General features: G+C 41.2%; 1 protein-coding gene across 5 annotated transcripts in view; it reads left to right on the top strand.

Annotated features, from left to right (window-relative positions):
- The first annotated feature begins 9,469 nt into the window (after positions 1-9,469).
- zbbx (zinc finger, B-box domain containing) overlaps positions 9,470-20,398 on the top strand; it is a 77,946-nt gene continuing 67,017 nt past the window's right edge. For 3 of the 5 annotated variants that reach the window (XM_085379626.1, XM_085379625.1, XM_085379623.1), the window contains exons 1-4: positions 9,470-9,617; positions 11,297-11,430; positions 11,540-11,575; positions 11,917-12,030. In XM_085379626.1, coding sequence (XP_085235752.1) covers positions 11,366-11,430; positions 11,540-11,575; positions 11,917-12,030 — 215 coding nt within the window. In that variant the 5' untranslated portion in view covers positions 9,470-9,617; positions 11,297-11,365. The remainder of the gene's footprint in view (positions 9,618-11,296; positions 11,431-11,539; positions 11,576-11,916; positions 12,031-20,398) is intronic. The other 2 variants (XM_085379627.1, XM_085379624.1) reach the window with 1 other exon arrangement.

The following is a 20,398-nucleotide window of genomic DNA, read 5'->3' as shown; positions in this document are numbered from 1 at the left end:
TTCAAAATGCCGTTGTGTGCTGCCTTACTGTCCTCTTGAGAGGAGAAAGGCATGGGGCTGTGGTCAGTGTGTCTATACATGCTTCATGTTTAGTGCTGCAAATGAAAGCTGAGCCATTCTTCGAAGACAGGAAGCCAAAACGCAAGATTTAGATGAAAACCATCTATCACTGTGCTTTAGAAAACTCAGCCCAAAGGAGCCAGATTTAAGTGTTTTCTGTGCATACTTGTGCATCTGTGCATCTTGACTAAATCAGTGCAGGAACATTTGACTTGGAGCAGGATGATGCATGCTATCAGAATGCTAAGCAGCACTTTTAAACAGTCTTAATGTTGCGAAGTTGTACAGCAATAAATTCAGTTTGACACTGTGCACTGCTTCCCTGGGCTAAGGCTGCCACTGATGATCAGGTATACGCAGACTTTGGGTGTAAATACTGATGCCCTCGCTTGCAAATGCAGGTTTCTTCTCCACTTTATCTCCCCTGCTCTGTCCATCTGTAGCAGAGGGAAGGGATATGGAGAGAGGACGATGAAAGAAAGTAACGAGAGAATTTGTGTAGAATGGGGGGGGAAGGACAAAGGAAATTTAAAAAAAAGAAATCGAAGGAAACAAGTAAAGGAGAGGCCAACGCGAAGGGAAGCAAGGGGCGAAAGAACTGACAAGAGGATGAAAAGAAGAGTAGACAGAATCAGTAGATGAAGAGAGGAAGCGGGCAAGAGTTCAGTGGTGATAGAAATGGATAAAACATAGAGGTAAAGGAGATGTGAAAGTGCAGGGTTTGGACAGAAGTGTAAAAGAGAAATTGAAGATAAACAGCAGGAAAGATATGGAACAGGTGAGGGAAGTGTGAGGCGGTGAGATGACTAGACAACGGAGTATAAGAACAGTAAAGGTGAAGAGGAGAAATCTGTCACATCCACTTGAAGTTCATATCATGCTCCCGGTTTCTGGGTTAACCTAATCCACATCAGCTCGAAAACCTCCACAGCAACCTTCACATGTCTGTTGTCTTCAACTCATTTTTCCTTCTCTTTTTCCCTCTTTATTTTTGTCTCTCCACAAGACACGGCTTTGAGCTTCTTATCTAGCATGCTGAAACACTTTCAAACATCTTTCCAGTTGGTGCGAATGCTAAATTGGTCCCAATGGTTGCAGATGATCAAAAATATAAAAGATTCAAAGTTCTTAAAAAACTGCGGTTACATAGCCTGGAAGCTGCTGCGTTTGATGCTGATGTCTGTGCTCACATCACCGAGCAGTCTATATAATATTAATACTGATAAGCTGCACAATGTAAAGGTAAGGAGCTGCGTGCACGTAGTGTAACTGTAGTGCCTGAATTCTTTGCACACACCTGCATGCAAACAGCCAGCAGTAAAGGTGTCACACAGTTTAGGCAGTTCAGAGGGGAGAATATGACATTAATATTCATATATAACTATTCTAGTACCACAGCAATACGGCACAGTTCTCCTTAAGGTCACAGCAAGCTCTTCAAAGCAAATGGATTTGTAAGTACTTTAACATATTTCATAAAGCTCTTTAAAAAGCCTGTTTGTGTGTGTGTGTGTGTGTGTGCGTGTGTGTGCACTCACGCAGTCCATATTGTCCTTTCTGAATAATAAAACCCTTTAACCGAGCCCCTCCCGTGTGGATATCTATAGAATACCTCATCTGAAACTGGAGAAACAGACATGCTCTACGCACATTTAAACTGCTGTGGGCTGCTGGCTTAACTCCCTTCCTTTGCTAGAGGCTCTTCCAGCACGGTCGCTCCCTTGTGTGTTAGCCCAGAACCTGGTGTGACAGTTTGGCCCCATGGTTACGTCCCCATAGCTGATATCCCCTAATAATCTTCCATTCAGCCATTAACTGGAAGCACGTGGCTGTCATGAATGTGTGCGCTTGTGGATCTCTGTGTGTGTGTGTGTGTGTGTGTAGCGATACAGATAAGAGGAACGACGTGTTGTGTGACGGCACGTAAGACTAATCACAAATATGCAGTATTCACAGATTTTAACTGGGATTTAAATTTTTTATATGACTGAAATATTGAAGCACCTCCACCTGCCTGCAGCATATATATTCTCCAACCTCTCCTCACCTCCTGTTCAAGGGTTTTTTTTGTTTTTTAAAAATTCTGGACAGGTCTTCAGATTTCTCTTTATATATCTCTTTAACCCCCCACCCCCACCCCATCTCCTTCCTCCTGTGCCTTCACTCTTCCCTGTCCTCTTTCTTCCCTCCATATCCCGTCTATCATTGCTGCCTTCCGTGACTTAAGTAATCTCTCTCTTTACTGTGTCCACCCATTCTCTCTCATCTTCTATCCATCATTTCAATCTATTCTCCTGCTGCAGCTTGTTTCATTCTCTCTGTTCCTATCAGCCCCCCTACCCGGCACCTTTTTTCTCCTCCTCTCTCCCTTGTCCATACATCTGTTGCCCCCTCTCTCTCTCTCTCTCTCTCTCTCTCTCTCTCTCTCTCTCTCTCTCTCTCTCTCTCTCACAAACACACACACCTTCTTTTTGTCTCTCTCCATCGCGCCCTCTCTCGCTGTCTGTTCTTCCATGAAATTAAAGCGCTCTAAGCTGCTGTTTAATCAGAGCCTGTTTGGGAAAGTGCTGCGATGACAGAAACCGTCCATCCCCAAGTGCTGTGTCTATGTATGCATGTGTGTGCTATATACTGTATGTGTGTGTGTGTGCGCGCACGCGTCTTCGTGAACATAATTCCAGATAATAAATAAAGATGAAAAGCAGAAGGATGCGTGTGTCTGAATTCCAGCCGGGTTTGTTTGGGTGAACGTGTATGTGTGGCGAAAGATATGTGCTAGATGGCCGTTAATCCATAAATAATCAGCATTAGCAGGTGGTGTAGCCTGATAAAGGGATGATTAACTAAAAATCAGGTAGTATGTTTACTGTGTGGGTTGAATAAATGATCAACAAAGCCAATTAAATACAGTTCCACAGTGCAAAACAGCAGTTAACAGTAGTTGACTGATTTACATGGATGATATGAGGAGGGGAAAAAAAAGAGGGGGGGGGTCTGATACCACTGTTGACTGTTAATTGTAACCAGGAGGTAACCGGCACAGCTTAGCATGGCGATTGGTAGGCGGCAGCAGCTATCCACAAACAAAATCCTTACCACTTCTTCAAAGTGCAAAAAGGTTTGCAGGTTTTTTGGAACTTGCAGTTGTGCATTTTGCAACTTTTACTGCAATTAATTATAAGCAGTCAACGCATAAATAATGAACCTTGTCAGCCAAGAAATACTTCCACTATGCAGTTCTATCCTAAATTCAAAAAATGTTGTTTTTACAGTTTTGTTTCCTTATATCTTAAACTTACAGGGTAAAATGTGTAAAACAGTGGGGCCAAAGGCACTAGTAGGTGGATTTGGAGACTCTGAAGAGTGCCAGGATAGCTATTTCCCCCTGCTTTCAGTCTTTGCATTAATCTTAGCTAAAGCCTTCTGTGCTGTTGGCTCAGATAAACTGCAGGGATGGGTTAGGTGTGTATTCACATTGTGTTCATGCAAGTCTTTGCATTTCAAAAAAATATCTTTAAATGCATCTACAGTGGAGCGAATGTTCAAGAGCATTACAAAATGTGCAAAACCGGTAAAAAAATGGATGGGAACAAACAGCTGCATCAAACAGATAGACAATACATTAGTTACATGCTGTTGCTATGTGGACACAGCATATGGTCTGACCATAGTTATGCAAAGGGGCACACCTAGCCACCGAGGCGTGGAAGCAGGCGTACATGATCAGCGTTTCTTGCTGGTCACCCACATCATCTGAGATTTATTTCTTTCCAAAACAGAGTTCTGCACCTTTCCTCTCAACGAAGCACTTTGCAAGACGGGACGAAATGAAACATTATCAACGTGATTACGACAAACACATTTTGGCAAACAAATGTCATGTCGTTTGTAATATATACGCAGCCCCCTTTCCCAGAACAATCTGTGTGTGCTTCCTGAGAGTGGTGAACACTCCCCTCCCCGGCCCGCAGTCAACACGCTCAGTGCATAAAATCACAATGATAGCTGTGATAGAGCCAACAGCCATTCTTCATCACTATGTTCCAATCACTCCGGGATGTGTTCCACACACGACCTGGAGATGGCAGTGGAGTTACAGCTCAGTGATGGACCGCTAGTACTGTGTGCGCGTGCTTATGCTCAGGTGTGTATTTGTGGCTGCAAAAAAATACGCTGGTGTGTGTGATAAAGAGAGAGAGAAGGTGCACAGGAGCGATCAAGAAGGAAAAAAAAAACACCAGTGAAAGGAATTTTACCTGTGCTCCCACGCACATTGTTTTACAGACATTGGAGGGGAAAATTGTCTATTCTAAATCTTGTTCATGCCACCATTTGTCTCTATAATCCATGGCAGAACAATAGGCTGATGTGATCAAACAGTATCAGCTTGTTCCCTGGTTATTAAACGTCATGTCTGACCCAGATTTCCACACAGCAGTTACCGTCACACTCACTCTTTCCTCGAGTTGGATAGCTATAATAAAATTGAGTAACATAAAAAAGGAATGACACGCAATTTTATTTCGCTGTGGCTTTAACAAGGCAGCCAGTGTTACTGTCAAACCTTCTACTCAAACCAAAATGAGCAATTTATCATTGTCCAATAGGGGATTGTGGTTCACTCCATTCGTTCTACTGGCTTTCTAAGCACATTCTACCTGGTTGTCTTTGTTTTTTGCCTGCCTGCCTCCTGTTATCACCAGTTGCTTTTGATCTTTTTCAGCAGATGTGACTCTTGCTTTTTCCTGACATATCTCTTCTTTTACAGCCTTGCTTTCACTCATGCGGCTCACTTTGACTGCACAGTATCCATACTTTCTGTGCAGAAAACGTGCGAACGTGACCGTCTGAATATGTGACACACAGCCATCGGCTTTAAGCGGCTTCACGTGATAAAGAGCCACTCACGTGCGTTCCTTGGTGCTCTTCTCTTTTCTGTGCCTTCAGGTCCCGCACCTCATCCATCTCCCCCCCTCTCTTCCTCCTTTCCACACTCAACCTCTCAATTTCTCAGTTGGCCTTTGCGTCCAGCCCCTGGCCTCTCTCCCCTCTGCCACGGCTCTCATTACCTCTCTGTGTCTTCCTCAATGACATCTAGTGACTAGCTATCAGATCTTGACACTTTGATACCCTCCTACTGCTCTGTTGTGCTCTTCTTGCTTTCACTCTTTGTCACTCACTCTGTCTCCTCCCCTTTTGTTCTTCCTTTCTAATTTCCTATCGATCTTTCAATCCATACATCCCATCACTGTATGTTGGTAAAGCTATGCAAGACAAATAGTCTTATCACCTGTTATGGTCACTGAATGTTCATGATTCTTAGATAGATACAGCACACTGGTCTAGAGCACGCATGCCACATACTTTACCATATTCATATTTCTGAGAGAGAGAGACAGTCATTTTCCCATGCACATGCACACACACACACTGCATGGACACTAATCACTCACCCACTGGGACCTTCAGCCGCAAGTCACAAGAGGATGAAGACCTCATTATATTCAATATACTGGACTCTCTTTATGATGTCAAGGATCTGCACATGTACTGTATTCCTGTCCATGCTTCTCATATCACTGTGGCCTATAGTGATGGTGCTAATCCTCTTCTGCTGCTCTTGCCTATCTGCCTCCTCCTCATCTAGCCCACGTCTCTTAGATTGGCATGTCCACCGAGTAAGTCTCTTTACAGCCGTGGCCTAAAAGGGGTTTTTTTCTCCCAGTGATGAGAACCTCAGAAAGAAGGAATATCATTATTTTCAGAAGGACCTGCTTTTGGATGTTCCACACAACTGTGAGAATAAATGATTGTTTCAGCCCTTGAAATAGCTCTTACCAGATGTTAACAATATCTTGGGTTTTAATGATGGAGCTGTGAGATGATGTGAGTTTTATCATAAAATGCAGGATCCTGTCTGCACTTTTGATTGGCTTTGTTTTAAAGTGCAAAATCTCTAAACGAATAGCATCATTGGCATGTGCAGTCAAATATATATATGAGTAAACAGTTACTTTAATACTTGTGTATTCACTGAGAATAACAGGCTGAAGAGTACTTCCCTGCAGAGAAATCCTGGCGTGTTACTGAGAGAATCTGTTGTAGAAAAAGAAGATCCTGAACCAGCTTGTTTGTGATCCCAAACCTTGAATTCCAACACTTCTACAACCTTTGCCTCAAGATTATGTTACTCATCCAGTTGTAAAAACACCTGTGAACATTCAATAGTAATAGTATTGAGTCCAACGCATTTCATAGTCCATGACAGAATATAATACATTCTGTGGACAGACGAGACAATAGTTGGACTTTTATAAAAGGTTTGAGTCCTGTTACATCTGATGACCTCCTGAAGTGACTTTGAATGTGGCATGGTTTAGTTAGTATTTCAGAAACTGCTACTGGGATTTTACCAACAGCTATCTCTGTGGTTTACAGACAATAGTCCGAAAATGAGTGAGTCCAGTGAGTGGCAGTTCTCCAAAGAGTTGCGAAACTGCTTTAACCCGATAGCAAGGCAACAGTAACTCAAATAACCACTTGTTACAATTGAGATATGCAGAACGGCATCTCAGAATGCACAAGTCTTGAAATATACATAGCACAGGAGCAGAAGACCACTCCTGTCAGCTAAAAACAGAAAACTGAGGCTTAAACTCACTCACCAAATCTGGAAATTAGCAAGAAATTGGAAAACTACTGCCTGGCCTGATGAGCCTTGATTTTTTCTGGGACATTTCGATGGCAGGGTCCAAAGTTTTTGTAAACAACATGAAATCATGGATTCATACTGCTTTGCATGAATGGTTGGTGTTGTAATGATCTGGGGGATATTTTTTGGGCATAATTTAGGCCACAGCCTACCTGACCAAGTCCATCCCTTTATCACCACAGTGTACCCATTGTCTGATTGCAGCATCCAGCAGAATAATTAATCATAGCACAAAGTTCATCTGAAATTTTTTCTCGAGTTCACCGCACTGTGGTGGAACTTTAAGACTCACATGATGGATGTGCAGGTGACAGATCTGTGTGATGCAGGTGTGTGATGCTGTCATGTCATGGACCCAAATCTCTGAGGAATGTTTCCAGCACCTTGCTGAATCTATGCTGCAACAAGCAAAAGATGATCCAACCGGGTTAGGAGGTTAGTTGAATCAATCTTGGTTGACTTAAGGTAATACACCCTATATTCTTTTCAGTTTTGAGACTGCTGCGCTGATTTGGTCAGACAATTTCAGGTCAGGATTGAGCGAGCATAAGGCTAAAGTTTTCTATACTGTAAATTTTTTAGTGAGGGGCAACACAGGGACTTAGTTATTGAGGCCGACAGCGTCCGAGTGTTACAGCAAGAAAGTCCTACGGATGTTCTCCTGTGATCTGGTTTCCTCCCACAGTTCAAAAACATGCAGATCAGGTAAAATAGAAGATGTGCCTGGTGTTAATCCTATGATAGACTGGTGACCTTCTTTCCATTTGTGAATACAGGGATAGTCTTCATCCCTCTGTGACTCTGAATAGGAATAGGCAGGTATAGAAGATGAATGGATGAAAGCTGCCAAACACTTTTTCAAGGTTATTTAACAATTTCTCCATTATTTCATCAATATACTTGTAGGATTATCTACAAACCTCCTGTGCATGCCAGGAGCCCCACACAAAAAAGTGTGTGTTGGTTCTGGCTGGCTGGCTGACTACATTCTTTCTCTCCATGTTTCCAACCATAGCCAAACATTCAATATATATATCCAGCATGGGCCTGCTGAGGAAGGTTTAACCCAGCAGATGACATTCAGTACAGTGCCATAATCATTGCCTCCTAATGAATTAAATAGCCCTGACATTTCACAGCACAGTGCTTGTCCTTTTCCTGCAACTGCTCTGGTGTTGTAGCCCTCCTTGCATTCATTCTGTTGCTCTCTCATTACTTCTCCTGCATTGCTTTTCCATGTGCCTTTTGACCTCTTGCTTTGTCCCCTTCTCTACCTGCTCCCTTCAGCTCTATGCACCTCACCCCCCCCCCCCCCCCCCACTCCTGCTTTCTCTTCCTCTCATCCGTCCACTCATCGGTATGCCACTGCACACCCTGCTGTCTGTGCCGGAAGAGCTGAGAGAGAACGGGAGAGGGAGGGAGTCACTGTTTAGCAGCCGAGACAGGATCCAGCTGGAGGGTCACGACCCTAAATGACCATCCCCTCACAAACACACAAAGGCACGTGTACAATAAGTCATACACCCACACTTTCCTGATGGCAGGAGCAATAGGTCATATGCCAACAATGTAGGAAGAGGGAAACAGACAAAAGGAGGGAGTACAAGCAAACGAGAGAGAAAGGATTTAGGAATGAGGTGGAGGTGTGCTAAACCATAATTGTCCTGTGGTTTGGAAAAGGACGGCATGGTAGGATAAAGACGCAAGGAAAAAAGAAAAAGTAAAGGTGGAGGAATTGCTTGCTGTAGACGAGTCAAATATTTTCTATTGTCCTGGAATACAAATGAGGCTGGATGAATGCCTGGCTGTACTGTTACGGGCAAGAGCATCTCAAAGGCATATAATGATAATGACAATCAATAATACAGTTATTATTTTAAAAAGGCAGACGCATCACATGTAGAATTTCACTTTATTAATACAAGATTTTTCTGTTCTGATGCACAGTTGGTGCTGCTGATCCTTTATAGGCTACACATATATTACCTGTGGTATGTATGCTGTAATATGTACTCTATTTTTAAAGTTGCAAAAGCACTAAAACTCCGTGTTTTTAACCTGGCATTTAACCTTCTTGTTAGTAACATTGTAATGTTAGAACTCCATCAGGTTTGTATTTTACATGTAGCAATGTAATAAGTGGCTACATAGTGACTTATGTTTCTTGCTTACAAATAAGCACTCTTGCGGGGACACAAACTATATTCCTCACTTTGGTCTTACCAAATTCAACCCAGCACATTTATCTTATGGGCTAATGGGAAATTATTTTGCTTCTGATCTCTAATGCTTGTCAACATGAAATATTTAAACATCATCGTCTTTGGATTACTAAAGACAACTCCAAAGTCAGCTAAAAAAAAAATAAAAAAAATAACGAGGGTTCAAAGCTCTAATCAGTGCTATAAAATTTTATCTTGATGCTTTAAGGATTTTAATTAGACGGGAATTCCCACTACCCATGATTATCAAAGCAATAGGGGAATTTGCTGCCTTTGAATCCAATGCTTATTCCCGGAACAAACAAAAGCACATACACACGGCCTAATTCATTTTTTTTAAATATATCAAACGGGGAAAAAGTTAACCAAAACACAAACAAACACGGATATACGGAGCAAAAGCGCCTCCAGGAAACTCACCCGCCGTCAACCTATCGCGAGACAGGCGTAAGTTGCTATAGTAACCTAACAGAAACATTTCGACTACAGAAGAGAAGCGCTCCTGACGAAAACCTGCAATAAATGTCATGTAAATGTGACCTTTTGGCTTAACAACTAAAAAAAAAAAGGTTGATAAATTATCAGAAGCAGATTACTCTAAAAAGAACCGCGGAGCGATTTGGGTAAGTTTCATATTCTCAGCAGCCTGTGAAGTTTAAGTTAGCCTGTTCTACAGTTACCGTCACATGCCACATGAGCTTCACGGTTACTGTCTTAATATTAAATAAACCGGTCTCACAGTAGACATTTTGTCTCGTAGGAAAAGCACAGGGGGGATTAAAAACATTAAGAGTTCCATTAATGACCCAGTAAGTTGTTCCGGTGAGCCAGCATGAAAAATACCAGAAGCTAATCTAATTAATGGGATTTAGTACACGTGCGCTTTTGCTGACACTACAAGAGAAAATGTGTGGTGTGAACAAATGCATTACTGTGTGTGCGTGTGTGTGTCATCTTTACTATACGGCTCGGAGGAGACAGTAAATTTAGCTTCATCCAGTCAAATGTCTCTCTCTAGACCAGCTACTCTCTGTTAAACCCTTTGTAAAAACTGTCGCTGTCTAACATGAGCTTACAGGAGCATACGTCATACCCTCGTAATGGTGACTGGATTGTTCCCCCCCGCCTGCTGTCAAAATCCTATATGACTTCAACATTTTTTGCGAAGTGTTCAACACCTTTTTATTTATTTTTTATTATTATTATTACTATTATTATTATTGGTATTGAATTTACAGTCAAATCACATTTAACGTTAATTAATTTTGTCTGTCCGTGAACATATGTCATTGGTTTGTGGCAGATGTGGGATTCACTGAATACACTCCATACTCTGGAGGCAAATTGGATCATTGTGCTGGTGTGTCCTCAGTGGGCGTTTGATTTAACTCAGCTTCGTTATAGCTCCTTGCAGTTGCTCCCTTATTTACAAGAGGTCACTGCATGTTTTATCCATTCACATATCCATGCTTTTCCACTTATCCGGCTCAGGATTACAGGAGTAGGGGCTGGACCCTATCCCAGCTGTTAAAGAGTGAGAGGGAGGGTACACCCTAGACAGGTCGCCAGCCTGTCGCAGAACTAACACAGAGAGACAGACAACCATTCACACTCACATACATATTGACGCCTATGGTCAATTTAGAATCACCAGTTAACCTAACCCCACTAACTGCAGCCACAGTGAGGCAACAGTGCTAACCACTGTACATGTTTTATGTGGCAGATCTTTACACCCGATGTCCTTCCTGATGCAACCCTGAAGGGATTTGTGTCTCCTCCTGGCATTGAATCTTTTACAAATTTGCTTCAAGTGAAAAAGCAAAAAAAACCCCCCCCAAAAACCCAAATCCCCAAAAACCATCTGTTCTGGGATAGGTGTGTTTGTGGCTTTTCATCAATGTTCTAATTTTACCCTATGGATATACGATTATGTTTTTAAAATTGCCTGTGAAATGTCAGTGTTTTCGCTAAGAGACTACCCACCTTGAACAAAATGGCTCGTCTAATGTTACTTTTTCTACCTACTGAGTTTCTAGCAGGTGTGGCTGTATTGCTTTTATCAAACCTGCCTTATCGGCTAATTTTCTTAGTCGTCTTTTACTGCCCCCAAACCATTTATCATCCATTTAGATCCGTCAGATGCAATTTAAATATACGTGATTGCTTGTTTTAACTTCCTATGCATCCCTGCTATTTTGCTCATTCCACCGTGGCAGTATTCATTTATGGCTGTGTGTGATTTAACTTGGGCCCTGCATGAGATCCAGTTTTATGCCATTACTGTGGGTTTTTATTGCAGCAGAGACTCTTTGTAAAAAGCACAGCGAAAGACTGGAGAAGAATACCTGAGCCACCAGAAAGAAGAGCCATGAATTTAAATGACTTTGTGGTGCTTCCTAACAACAAGGCCAAATCGGTCAAGCTCAATGCCAGGTAAGATGAGATAAGATCAATGATGTGATTTAAGGCATTCGGTAGAAGCCCATTATTGTTCCTTGGCTCCCATCCTATTTTCATCTGTAACCATTCAAATTCTATCCAGAGAATCGCTATTTCACAAAATGGACTTTCAAGCAAGGTAACTGTTGTGAGGTGGTGCCTGTGTTTCTTGGTAGACTCTATTCTTTTTTTTTTTTGCTCTGTTTTTTACTAATATTGCTCAATACTCCTACTCTAGTTTCTCATTTGCCAACCGGTAATTGAATAAATTACTTGAATAAATTAATGCCTGACTTGGTGATGCCCTGATCCAGTAACTAATTGATTGCATGTATTGATTATTCAGAGATCTGCTAGTGGTGAAAATAAATTGAAGTTATTGATGAAAGCCTTGCTCTCCAATCTGACGGAGGAGGCCCTTTGTATGATTGATTGTTGTTAATTGATTGCTTATATGTGGGTGTGTTTGTGTTAACATAGGAACTTGCAAGAATTGCAAATGGAGACCACGACTCTGGCCAGTGAGAGCAGGGAGATAGAGGAGAAACTGCAACGGCTAAAAGACAGCATCAGTAAAGAGAAGGCGGAAAGAGGGTGAGTATTAATGTTACAGTCTGTATCCTAGAAGAGCAGTGATTTGGAGAAATCGAAAAGTGAAAATGCAAGTGAGACGCCAGGGAAAACACAGGAGAGGTCGAGAGAGGGGGACGGAAGATAGTGTAGTGAATAAGCATGAGCTGTAGCACAAAACACAGAAGAGGGAATTTTGTTTTCCTGAATCAAGTTTCAGCTTACTGAAGAGAGACTTCTCCTTATGTTGTCTGTGGAGTATTTTCTTTACTTGACATAGGTTTTTTTCTGGGTGTTTTCAGCTGTTTAGATAAAGGTGAATAAATAACTATGGGAAACCACATGAACAACCTTCATTCATCATCCCATTTAGCAATTTAACACATTATTGTAACAAGTACTACGGCAGCCTGGTTCCATTCACATTTAGTCTTGAAAAGTCCTCTAGCCATATTATTAGGTACAAATATGGCCCACACTATTACGAATGTTGCAGAAGTAGTTGAGACTCGTAAAACTAGATAATGGTTTACAGTTTGGAATTGGAATGGGAATGCCACCCAGTGTGGTTTTCTGCAGCTGTATCCCATCTGCTTCAAGGTCCTATGTGTTATGTGTTCAGAGATGCTGTTCCGCATACTTTAGTTGTAACAAGTGGTTATTTGAGTTCATCCCATCAGATCAAAGCAGTCTAGTCATTCTGCTTGGACCTCTGACATCAACAAGGAATTTTTTCCCAGCGAACTGCTGCCAATTGGATATTTTCTCTTTTTTTGGACAATTCTTTGTAAACCCCGAAAATGGATGTGTGGGAAAATCCCAGTTACTTAAAGCATCTCTTTTCCTCATTCTCATGCTCAGTTTGAACTTCAACAGGTTGTCTTGACCATATCTACATGCTTAAATGATTAGATTGCATTATTTGCATTAACAAGTAGTTCAAAAGGTATACATAAAAAAAGAGGACTGAGTATTTTTCACATGCTATTATTTACTCATATAACTGAAAATATATTTTTTCTTTTCTTTCTAACAAAGTGACCAGTAGTACAACGAAACCTTGAGTAAAACACAGACAAAACATCAATAAAATCTCCTGTCAGCTATGTGGATGTGAAACAGCTATATATCAAAGATGGTGCTAAATTTATTTGGCGAAATAGCTTTCAGTACATAACTTAGGTGTATGTACTGAAAATGTTAGATGAGTTTGAATCTCAGTGACCTTGACCTAAAGCTTTTGGAATTGACACCATAGGTGTATCCACTAGTAGGCTGAGGGGTAGCACTGGTGGATGCCAGTATTTTATTTTTGGGATGGCAACTTTCTTAACTTATATTGGGTAAGATTTACAGAGTCAGGATGAGGGCACAAAGGGAATGCAGAGATTAGATAGTGAAATGGTTGGAGCATATGTGAAAAATGCACCAGTTCAACTCGACTGCATGTCATTCCCCTGCACTTTTTCCCACACTTGCTGTCTATCTCCACTGCCACTATGCAATAAAAGCAAAAGTGTAAAAATGTCAAAATGTCACAAGAAAGCATCCTGAAAAAATGGAAGAGGGAAACTAGAAAAAGGGGAATAAATATAGCAACTTCGTAGACACAGCAGGTGACTAATGGAGAGACATGAGGTAGTGCAAGAGGCAGAGAAGTTGCAGCAGCTGTAAAAGAGCAGGCAACACAGAAAGTAGAGACACTGAGTAATAGAGACAGATAGAGGTAGACACCAAATGAGAGAGTGGGAGGTCTGCGACTTCTCTAACTATAAAGGTCAAGAAAAGGTTGCTATGGAAGGAATAAAGAAGCAGTCAGGGAACTGAAAAAGCCAGTCATAGATGAAGTTAGCTCATGCCCATGCAAAAGGTCAGTGGAGCAACCTTTGCTGGTTCACATTCCCGACATCAGAGAGACGATGCACAAGACATAAGAATGAGCAACAGTAAAATGAAGGAGAAAAAAATACAGTGGGAACATTTTTGATGTTAAAATTAGCTTTGAAAGAGATAAATCACTGGCCATTAGCCCCATTTATATTTTCGCCTTACTTTGATTATAATCAAAGTCCTGATGTTGTCTGTCCTTGATGGATTTATCTTGATGGGATGTTGTTGAACCCATTATTTATGTAATATTTTTAGTTAGGTCTATATTTGTTTCCACCATGTCATTAACTGTCACAACTACTTAGATTAACTGAAAGTGGATATAGAGAGTCACTGGCAGCATATACAACGCTATTTGCACCCTTTCATTTCTTTCTATAAATAAGTTTCTTATATTCTTATTTAATTTTAATTGGACAGGGCAGTGAGAAAGTGGTAACAGTGAAAAAGAACTTTAGTGTCTCTGAAAATCACTCTTTAATCAGAATCAGAATCAGAATCAGAATACTTTATTGATCCCTGGGGGAAATTATTTTTTGTTACAGTGCTCCATTTTAAACCAACATTAAGACAAGACAGACAATACGCTAACTAAGAATAGTACAATATATACATATATATACATACATACATACATAAGTCACTTATAAATAAATATTTGGAAAAGAAACATGTGTAGTTGTAGCAGCAAACAGTGTGTTAAGTGGATGCGTTGTACAGGGAGATGGCCACAGGCAGGAATGATTTCCTGTGTCGTTCAGTGGTGCTTTTCGGTAATCTCAGTCTCTCACTGAACGTGCTCCTGTGACTGACCAACATGTCATGGAGTGGGTGGGAGGTGTTATCCAACATTGTCTTTATCTTGGACAGCATCCGCCTCTCCGACACCACCTTGAGGGAGTCCAGCTCCATCCCCACAACATTGCTGGCCTTACGGATCAGTTTATTAAGTCTGTTGGCATCTGCGACCCTCAGCCTGCTCCCCCAGCATGCAACAGCATAGAGGATCGCACTGGCCACAACAGACTCATAGAAAATCCTCAGCATTTTCTGGCAGATGTTGAAGGACCTCAGTCGCCTCAAAAAATAGAGACGACTCTGGCCCTTCCTGTAAAGTGCTGTGGTGTTTTTAGCCCAGTCCAGTTTATTGTCAATGTGTACTCCAAGGTATTTATAGTCCTCCACAATGTCAACACTGACCCCCTGGATTGAAACAGGGGTCAAGTGTTTCCTGGTCTTCCTGAAGTCCACGATCAGTTCCTTGGTCTTTGCCACGTTGAGCTGCAGATGATTCTGCTCACACCACGTGACAAAGGAGTCGACCACAGCCCGGTACTCTGTCTCATCATCCCTGCTGATGCATCCAACCACCGCAGAGTCATCAGAAAACTTCTGAAGATGGCAGGTCTCTGTGCGGTGGCTGAAGTCTGTGGTGTAGAGGGTGAAGAGGAAGGGGGAGAGGACAGTCCCCTGTGGTGCCCCTGTGTTGCTGATCACCTTGTCAGACACACACTGTGGGAGACGTACATATTGTGGTCTTCCTGTCAGGTAATCAACAATCCAGGACACCAGAGAAGCATCCACCTGCATCGTTGCTAACTTATCACCCAGGAGGGTCGGCCTGATGGTGTTGAAAGCACTGGAAAAGTCAAAAAACATGACCCTCACAGTGCTCGCCGGAAAGAGATGGAAGCAGCTGCCTGCTAGTCAGAAATGCTAAGTTATTATCTGTCATGTTAAAAGAAAAAAAAAGAGCTCCAAAATATCAGGTTTATATAGATGATAATTAAATATATTTTGTTTGAGGTTTTTTGTTTATAGGGTTTAATTTTCAGTATTGGTTTACCAAAGTCACAGTCTCTCTTAAAAATGAGATGTAAGTGTACAGTTGTATTCCCATCGAAGGCAACTCAGATCTCGCTAGACACAGGAAATCACAATTTTTGGCTAAAAAGTCTTCCAACAAAGAAAGAGATAAAAGCAGAGTCAACATTGGTCTGGGCTTTTAAGATCGAGAGCCCTGTGAGCTGCTAAAAGGCTTCAGTTTGACTATTTTTGTTTTGCTTCACTTTGTTTTGGTGTGAGATTCTTCTCTAGTGCAACATCCATTGGTTCTGAATGTTGCATAATACCTTTAAACATTTAAAACCTAAATATTCTAGATTTTTTATTTACCAAAAATCCAGCTGAGTTTGGTTATAATGTTATTCATGTGTTCTTGACAACGAGACCTTTTTAGTCACACAAACACCTTTAAATTATATATACTGTACATACCTGGCTCATTATTGTGAGCCATTCCTACTTTTATGAACAGAAAATTAATTTATAGCCTGAAAACAAACACTGGATATTAATGAGATGTTCATTAATACCTCTCAGTTGTATTACCTATGTATAGTTATGGAGAACCGTGTAATATTATTAGTATATTATACAGCTCAGGGAAAGCCCTAGTGAGAGCAAAATATGGATTTTATGCACTGAATCCTTTAAATAATATCCACTCAAAAACTATACACACACACACACGTGAAAATACACTTAAAAAGCAGCAGAGCTAATTACACTATCAGTGATTAAGAGTATGGCGAGAGGCACTCATTTCTCATGATGGATTGCTATTGGTTTGATTCATACATCACCACCTGGAAGTGCAACGTGTTTATCGCTTCAGGAAAGGTGTTGCATGTTTTTTTTTTTTTGGTTTTTTTTTCTTACTGGAAGTCTAGGTCTAATTAAGAAGCTATCAGTATGGGAAGAGGGCCCTCTTGCCCAGGCTTTTCAAATGATAAGCACATAAACACAGTGTTTTCTGTCAGGCTGAAATACTGCAACATTTACCACTCCACCAGCCCTAGGATACAACAAGATGTGCGAGCGTCAGCTTGTGTGTGTTTCTGATACCTGGCCGGCTATAAATAATGTTATTCATGTGTTTCAACACTGTGGATTACAGACTTTTCTCTTTCTTTTATCCCTTTCTTTTTTCTTGGTTTTTTTTGTACTTTCTGGTTTGTGTTCCTTAATCAGACACACAACTGTGCCACAAAAATTCTGTTCAAGCTCTGTGCTTCTGACATATTACAGCATACTCTATAAGTAAGTTCAGAAAGATTTTTGATTTGTGTGTGAGCAAGCTGTAAAAAAGTACATGAAGTAAGAGGTTGTTTATTGTATGGGGAATAGTGTGAAGGTAGGAGAGCAACTGCTTGCCTAACTATAGTGTGAAAATGAATAGTTTATTCTGGGTGTCTTTGTTTAGAGGTATCTCATGATCTCTTTAAAAAACATAATATTCAGACATATTTTCTAATTTTAATTTAGATCGGAAGTAGTTAATTTTCAGAAAGACCACTGATGATTAGCAATTATTTGCAATGTGTTGTCCTTGTGCAGGGGTTCCATTAAGCAGTTTTCTCTGTGCTGACTCCTGTTGTTAGAGTAAAACACCTTTGTTCTGATCACCTTTGGCTTTTGTATACTGGAAACGATGGGAAGCAAGAACTCTGCCACTTAGGATCAGTTAGAAAGTTAATTTTCTTACCATATATTGGTCACAGAACCCAGGTTCCTTGATGCACTGTATAAGGTTGTCATGATACTAGCATTTCAAACTCAATAACGATACCTAAGAAAAGGCTTAATACCATTTTGATACTATGGAGAAAAAAAGTAGTAATAAAATAAAATAAAATAAATATAAATCCTGGCCCATGTAAATGTATTCACCTACAGGTCTGTTTGTTTTCTGTGCTTCTCATGACTTGGCACCATATTTCATTGCTGATCAAACAGAGTTAGTAAGGTAGACTCCCACTGTTTCTGTCCTGTGGTAGGTAGACTTTTCTGAGCTTCAGTCTGGGTTATAAGAGAAACATAACATTTTTTTAATAATAATGGATTGCATTTATATAGTGCTTTTCGGGACCCCTCAAAGCACTTTACAATACATTCAGTCACTCTCACATTCATACACTGGTGAAGGCAAACTACAGTTGTAGCCACAGCTGCCCTGGGGCAGACTGACAGAGGCGAGGCTGCCATATTGCGCCATCGGCCCCTCTGGCCAACACCAGTAGGCGGTAGGTGAAGTGTCTTGCCCAAGGACACAACGACCGAGACTGTCCGAGCCGGGGCTCGAACCGGCAACCTTCCGATTACAAGACGAACACCCAACTCTTGAGCCACGATCACCCCACAAGTATTTTTTAGACACTAATACTTGTGTCTGATAACATGTGCTGCCTAGCTGCCACATTAATGTTACCATTTCATTATTAACCGCTACCTCAATGTTAAATTAAGAGACGGGTAATCTGACTGTCAGGTGCTAATAGTTAAACGGCGAAAGTTAATGCTGTCTGTTAAATATTTCAATAGGAGCTTCACTGACCCCAATGAAATTCCTCCGACACTGTTTGTCAATGTTGTGAACATCACTACTTCAACTACTAGTGAGGGGAGTGGCTGTGTGCCTGCCTGTCTGCAGCACTGCTGTATATATTTGTGTTTCAGATGGAGGAGGCAAAGATGACACTGTTGGTATCAGTAGTAAATAGGTACCTAAGCCGATAGCAAGGTTTTTCATGGTAATTAGTATCTCTAGTGTGTAGTGTAGAGTTTTTTTGTTTTTTTTTTGATGGGTGAAAAAACTATAAGCCGTCTGTTAGTCTGCAGTCTCGACAAGCAGAGGTTTGTAGAAGTTTTTGAAAAGACATTACTGTAGACTAACAGTCATTTAATAAGTGCCTTTATTGAGTACTACAGTGAAACACAGTCATTTCCCGCTCAGTTTTTATGATTGAACGTCACATTAATTTAACTTTATTTCCCTCCTACTTTTTCTCTGAAAGCTGTGTGCAATGATACAGCAGTGGCTTCGATGTGAGACCCAGCTTAACAATTTGAATCAATTAATTAGTGCACCTCTAATGAAAAAGATGAAATGGTTTCTCATTAGTTTGTCTCTCACTGACATAAAGCAGAACGCAGACAAAGATGGGTTTGGCTAATTTGTTTAATTAGTTGTTTTCAGGTATGATGTGAAGGTTACCCGAATTTTCCCAACTTCCTTCCTTACCTGTCTTTCCCCCCCCCTTTTTTTTCCACCAAAACATCCAAGTGTATCTTTGACAACACTTTATTATAGATATCAAGCTGTGATTTATTTGTGTTTTTCTCTCTCTGTCTGTTAGATCGCAAAGCTCCAGGAGTAGATGAATTGTTCATCTTTGTCTCAGAGTCTTCCTACTCTCTCTCTCTCTTTCTCTTTCTCGCTTGCTCCCTTTTTCTCTCTTGTATGCACCCAGAGAATAGGCGAACAAATTCAGTTTGCTGAGAGGAGGTGTGGTATAATCAGTTTGTGAAGGGTACACAGGCGATAATAAAGCCAGAGCAGCAGCTTGGGGCAAACGTAGTACATCATTCTCTGTTGTGGCCTGCCCGAGCCACAGATTTAATGTAGCTTTGTCTTTAGGCCGTACGGCTCACAGACACAAGCTCTCATCTTATCTAAAAGTATGGTTGAGGTTTCTTTTTTCCGGTTTCCTCCGCTCTCTCTTTGCTCTGCTTCTCGCCCTATCTGCTGCCTATTCCATTATGTTGTCTCTCCGTCTTTTATCTCTTTTCTTTTTTGTTTCATTTGGCTCCCCAGTTTGTGTGATACGTACATGTGCATTGACCTCCTGACCTGATACTACTCATCCCGGGCTGAAATCCATTATTTCTTTCTTTTTCTCTCTCTCTGTTCTCTCATGTCACACAATTACTTTGGCATTGGACTTCAAAGAGAGTTTGCCCCACATGTATGTGTGTGCAAGAGGGGCACATATGTTGTCATTTCTCACTTTGGCTGAGATGGGTCAGATAAAGGTGATAGCTGGGTGTGTTTGAGTATATGTCAGTCTATTTTCCCCAGAATCATCTTAATTAAATTGAACTAACCCTAAATTTTACAGCTTAACCTAACCTTTATGACGTTCTTATCTTCAAACAACTCTGAAGGTATTTAGAAGAGTGAGGACTGGCCAAGCAACAAGCAAGCAAGCAAACAAACAATTAATCTGTTAGCTACAAGACTTGGGTTGGGTTGCTTCTGAAACTGTGTTATACTATTATTATTTTGAAGTGTTTACTTCCAGGTTTAGTTCAGTTTCACTGTGTGAATTAGATAGCTTTAGCTTTAGCTTTGCTCTCTCTCTCTCTCTCTCTCTCTCTCTCTCTCTCTCTCTCTCTCTCTCACTCACACACACACACACACACACACACACACACACACACACACACACACACACACACACACACACACACACACACACACACACTTGTTTCTCTCAGGTTGTTTGTCCTGAAGGGACACCCTGTCATCCTGCACTGACAGGGGTGTGCCTCAACTGTCTCCCTTAGCGACAGTCCAGTTGCCTAGGTGATGTCTTGAGGATGATTACCTGACGCCCACCCTCAGTGTCAGCACAGCACAGCAACGGCATCAGGGTTGCTG

This window comes from Rhamphochromis longiceps, linkage group LG14 (assembly GCF_057381845.1).
Source record: "Rhamphochromis longiceps isolate RC_006_pf linkage group LG14, R_longiceps_female_GT1.1, whole genome shotgun sequence".
Lineage (NCBI taxonomy): Eukaryota > Metazoa > Chordata > Actinopteri > Cichliformes > Cichlidae > Rhamphochromis > Rhamphochromis longiceps.
The sequence above is the reverse complement of the archived record's forward strand: the minus strand, read 5'-3'. Positions and strand labels throughout refer to the sequence as shown.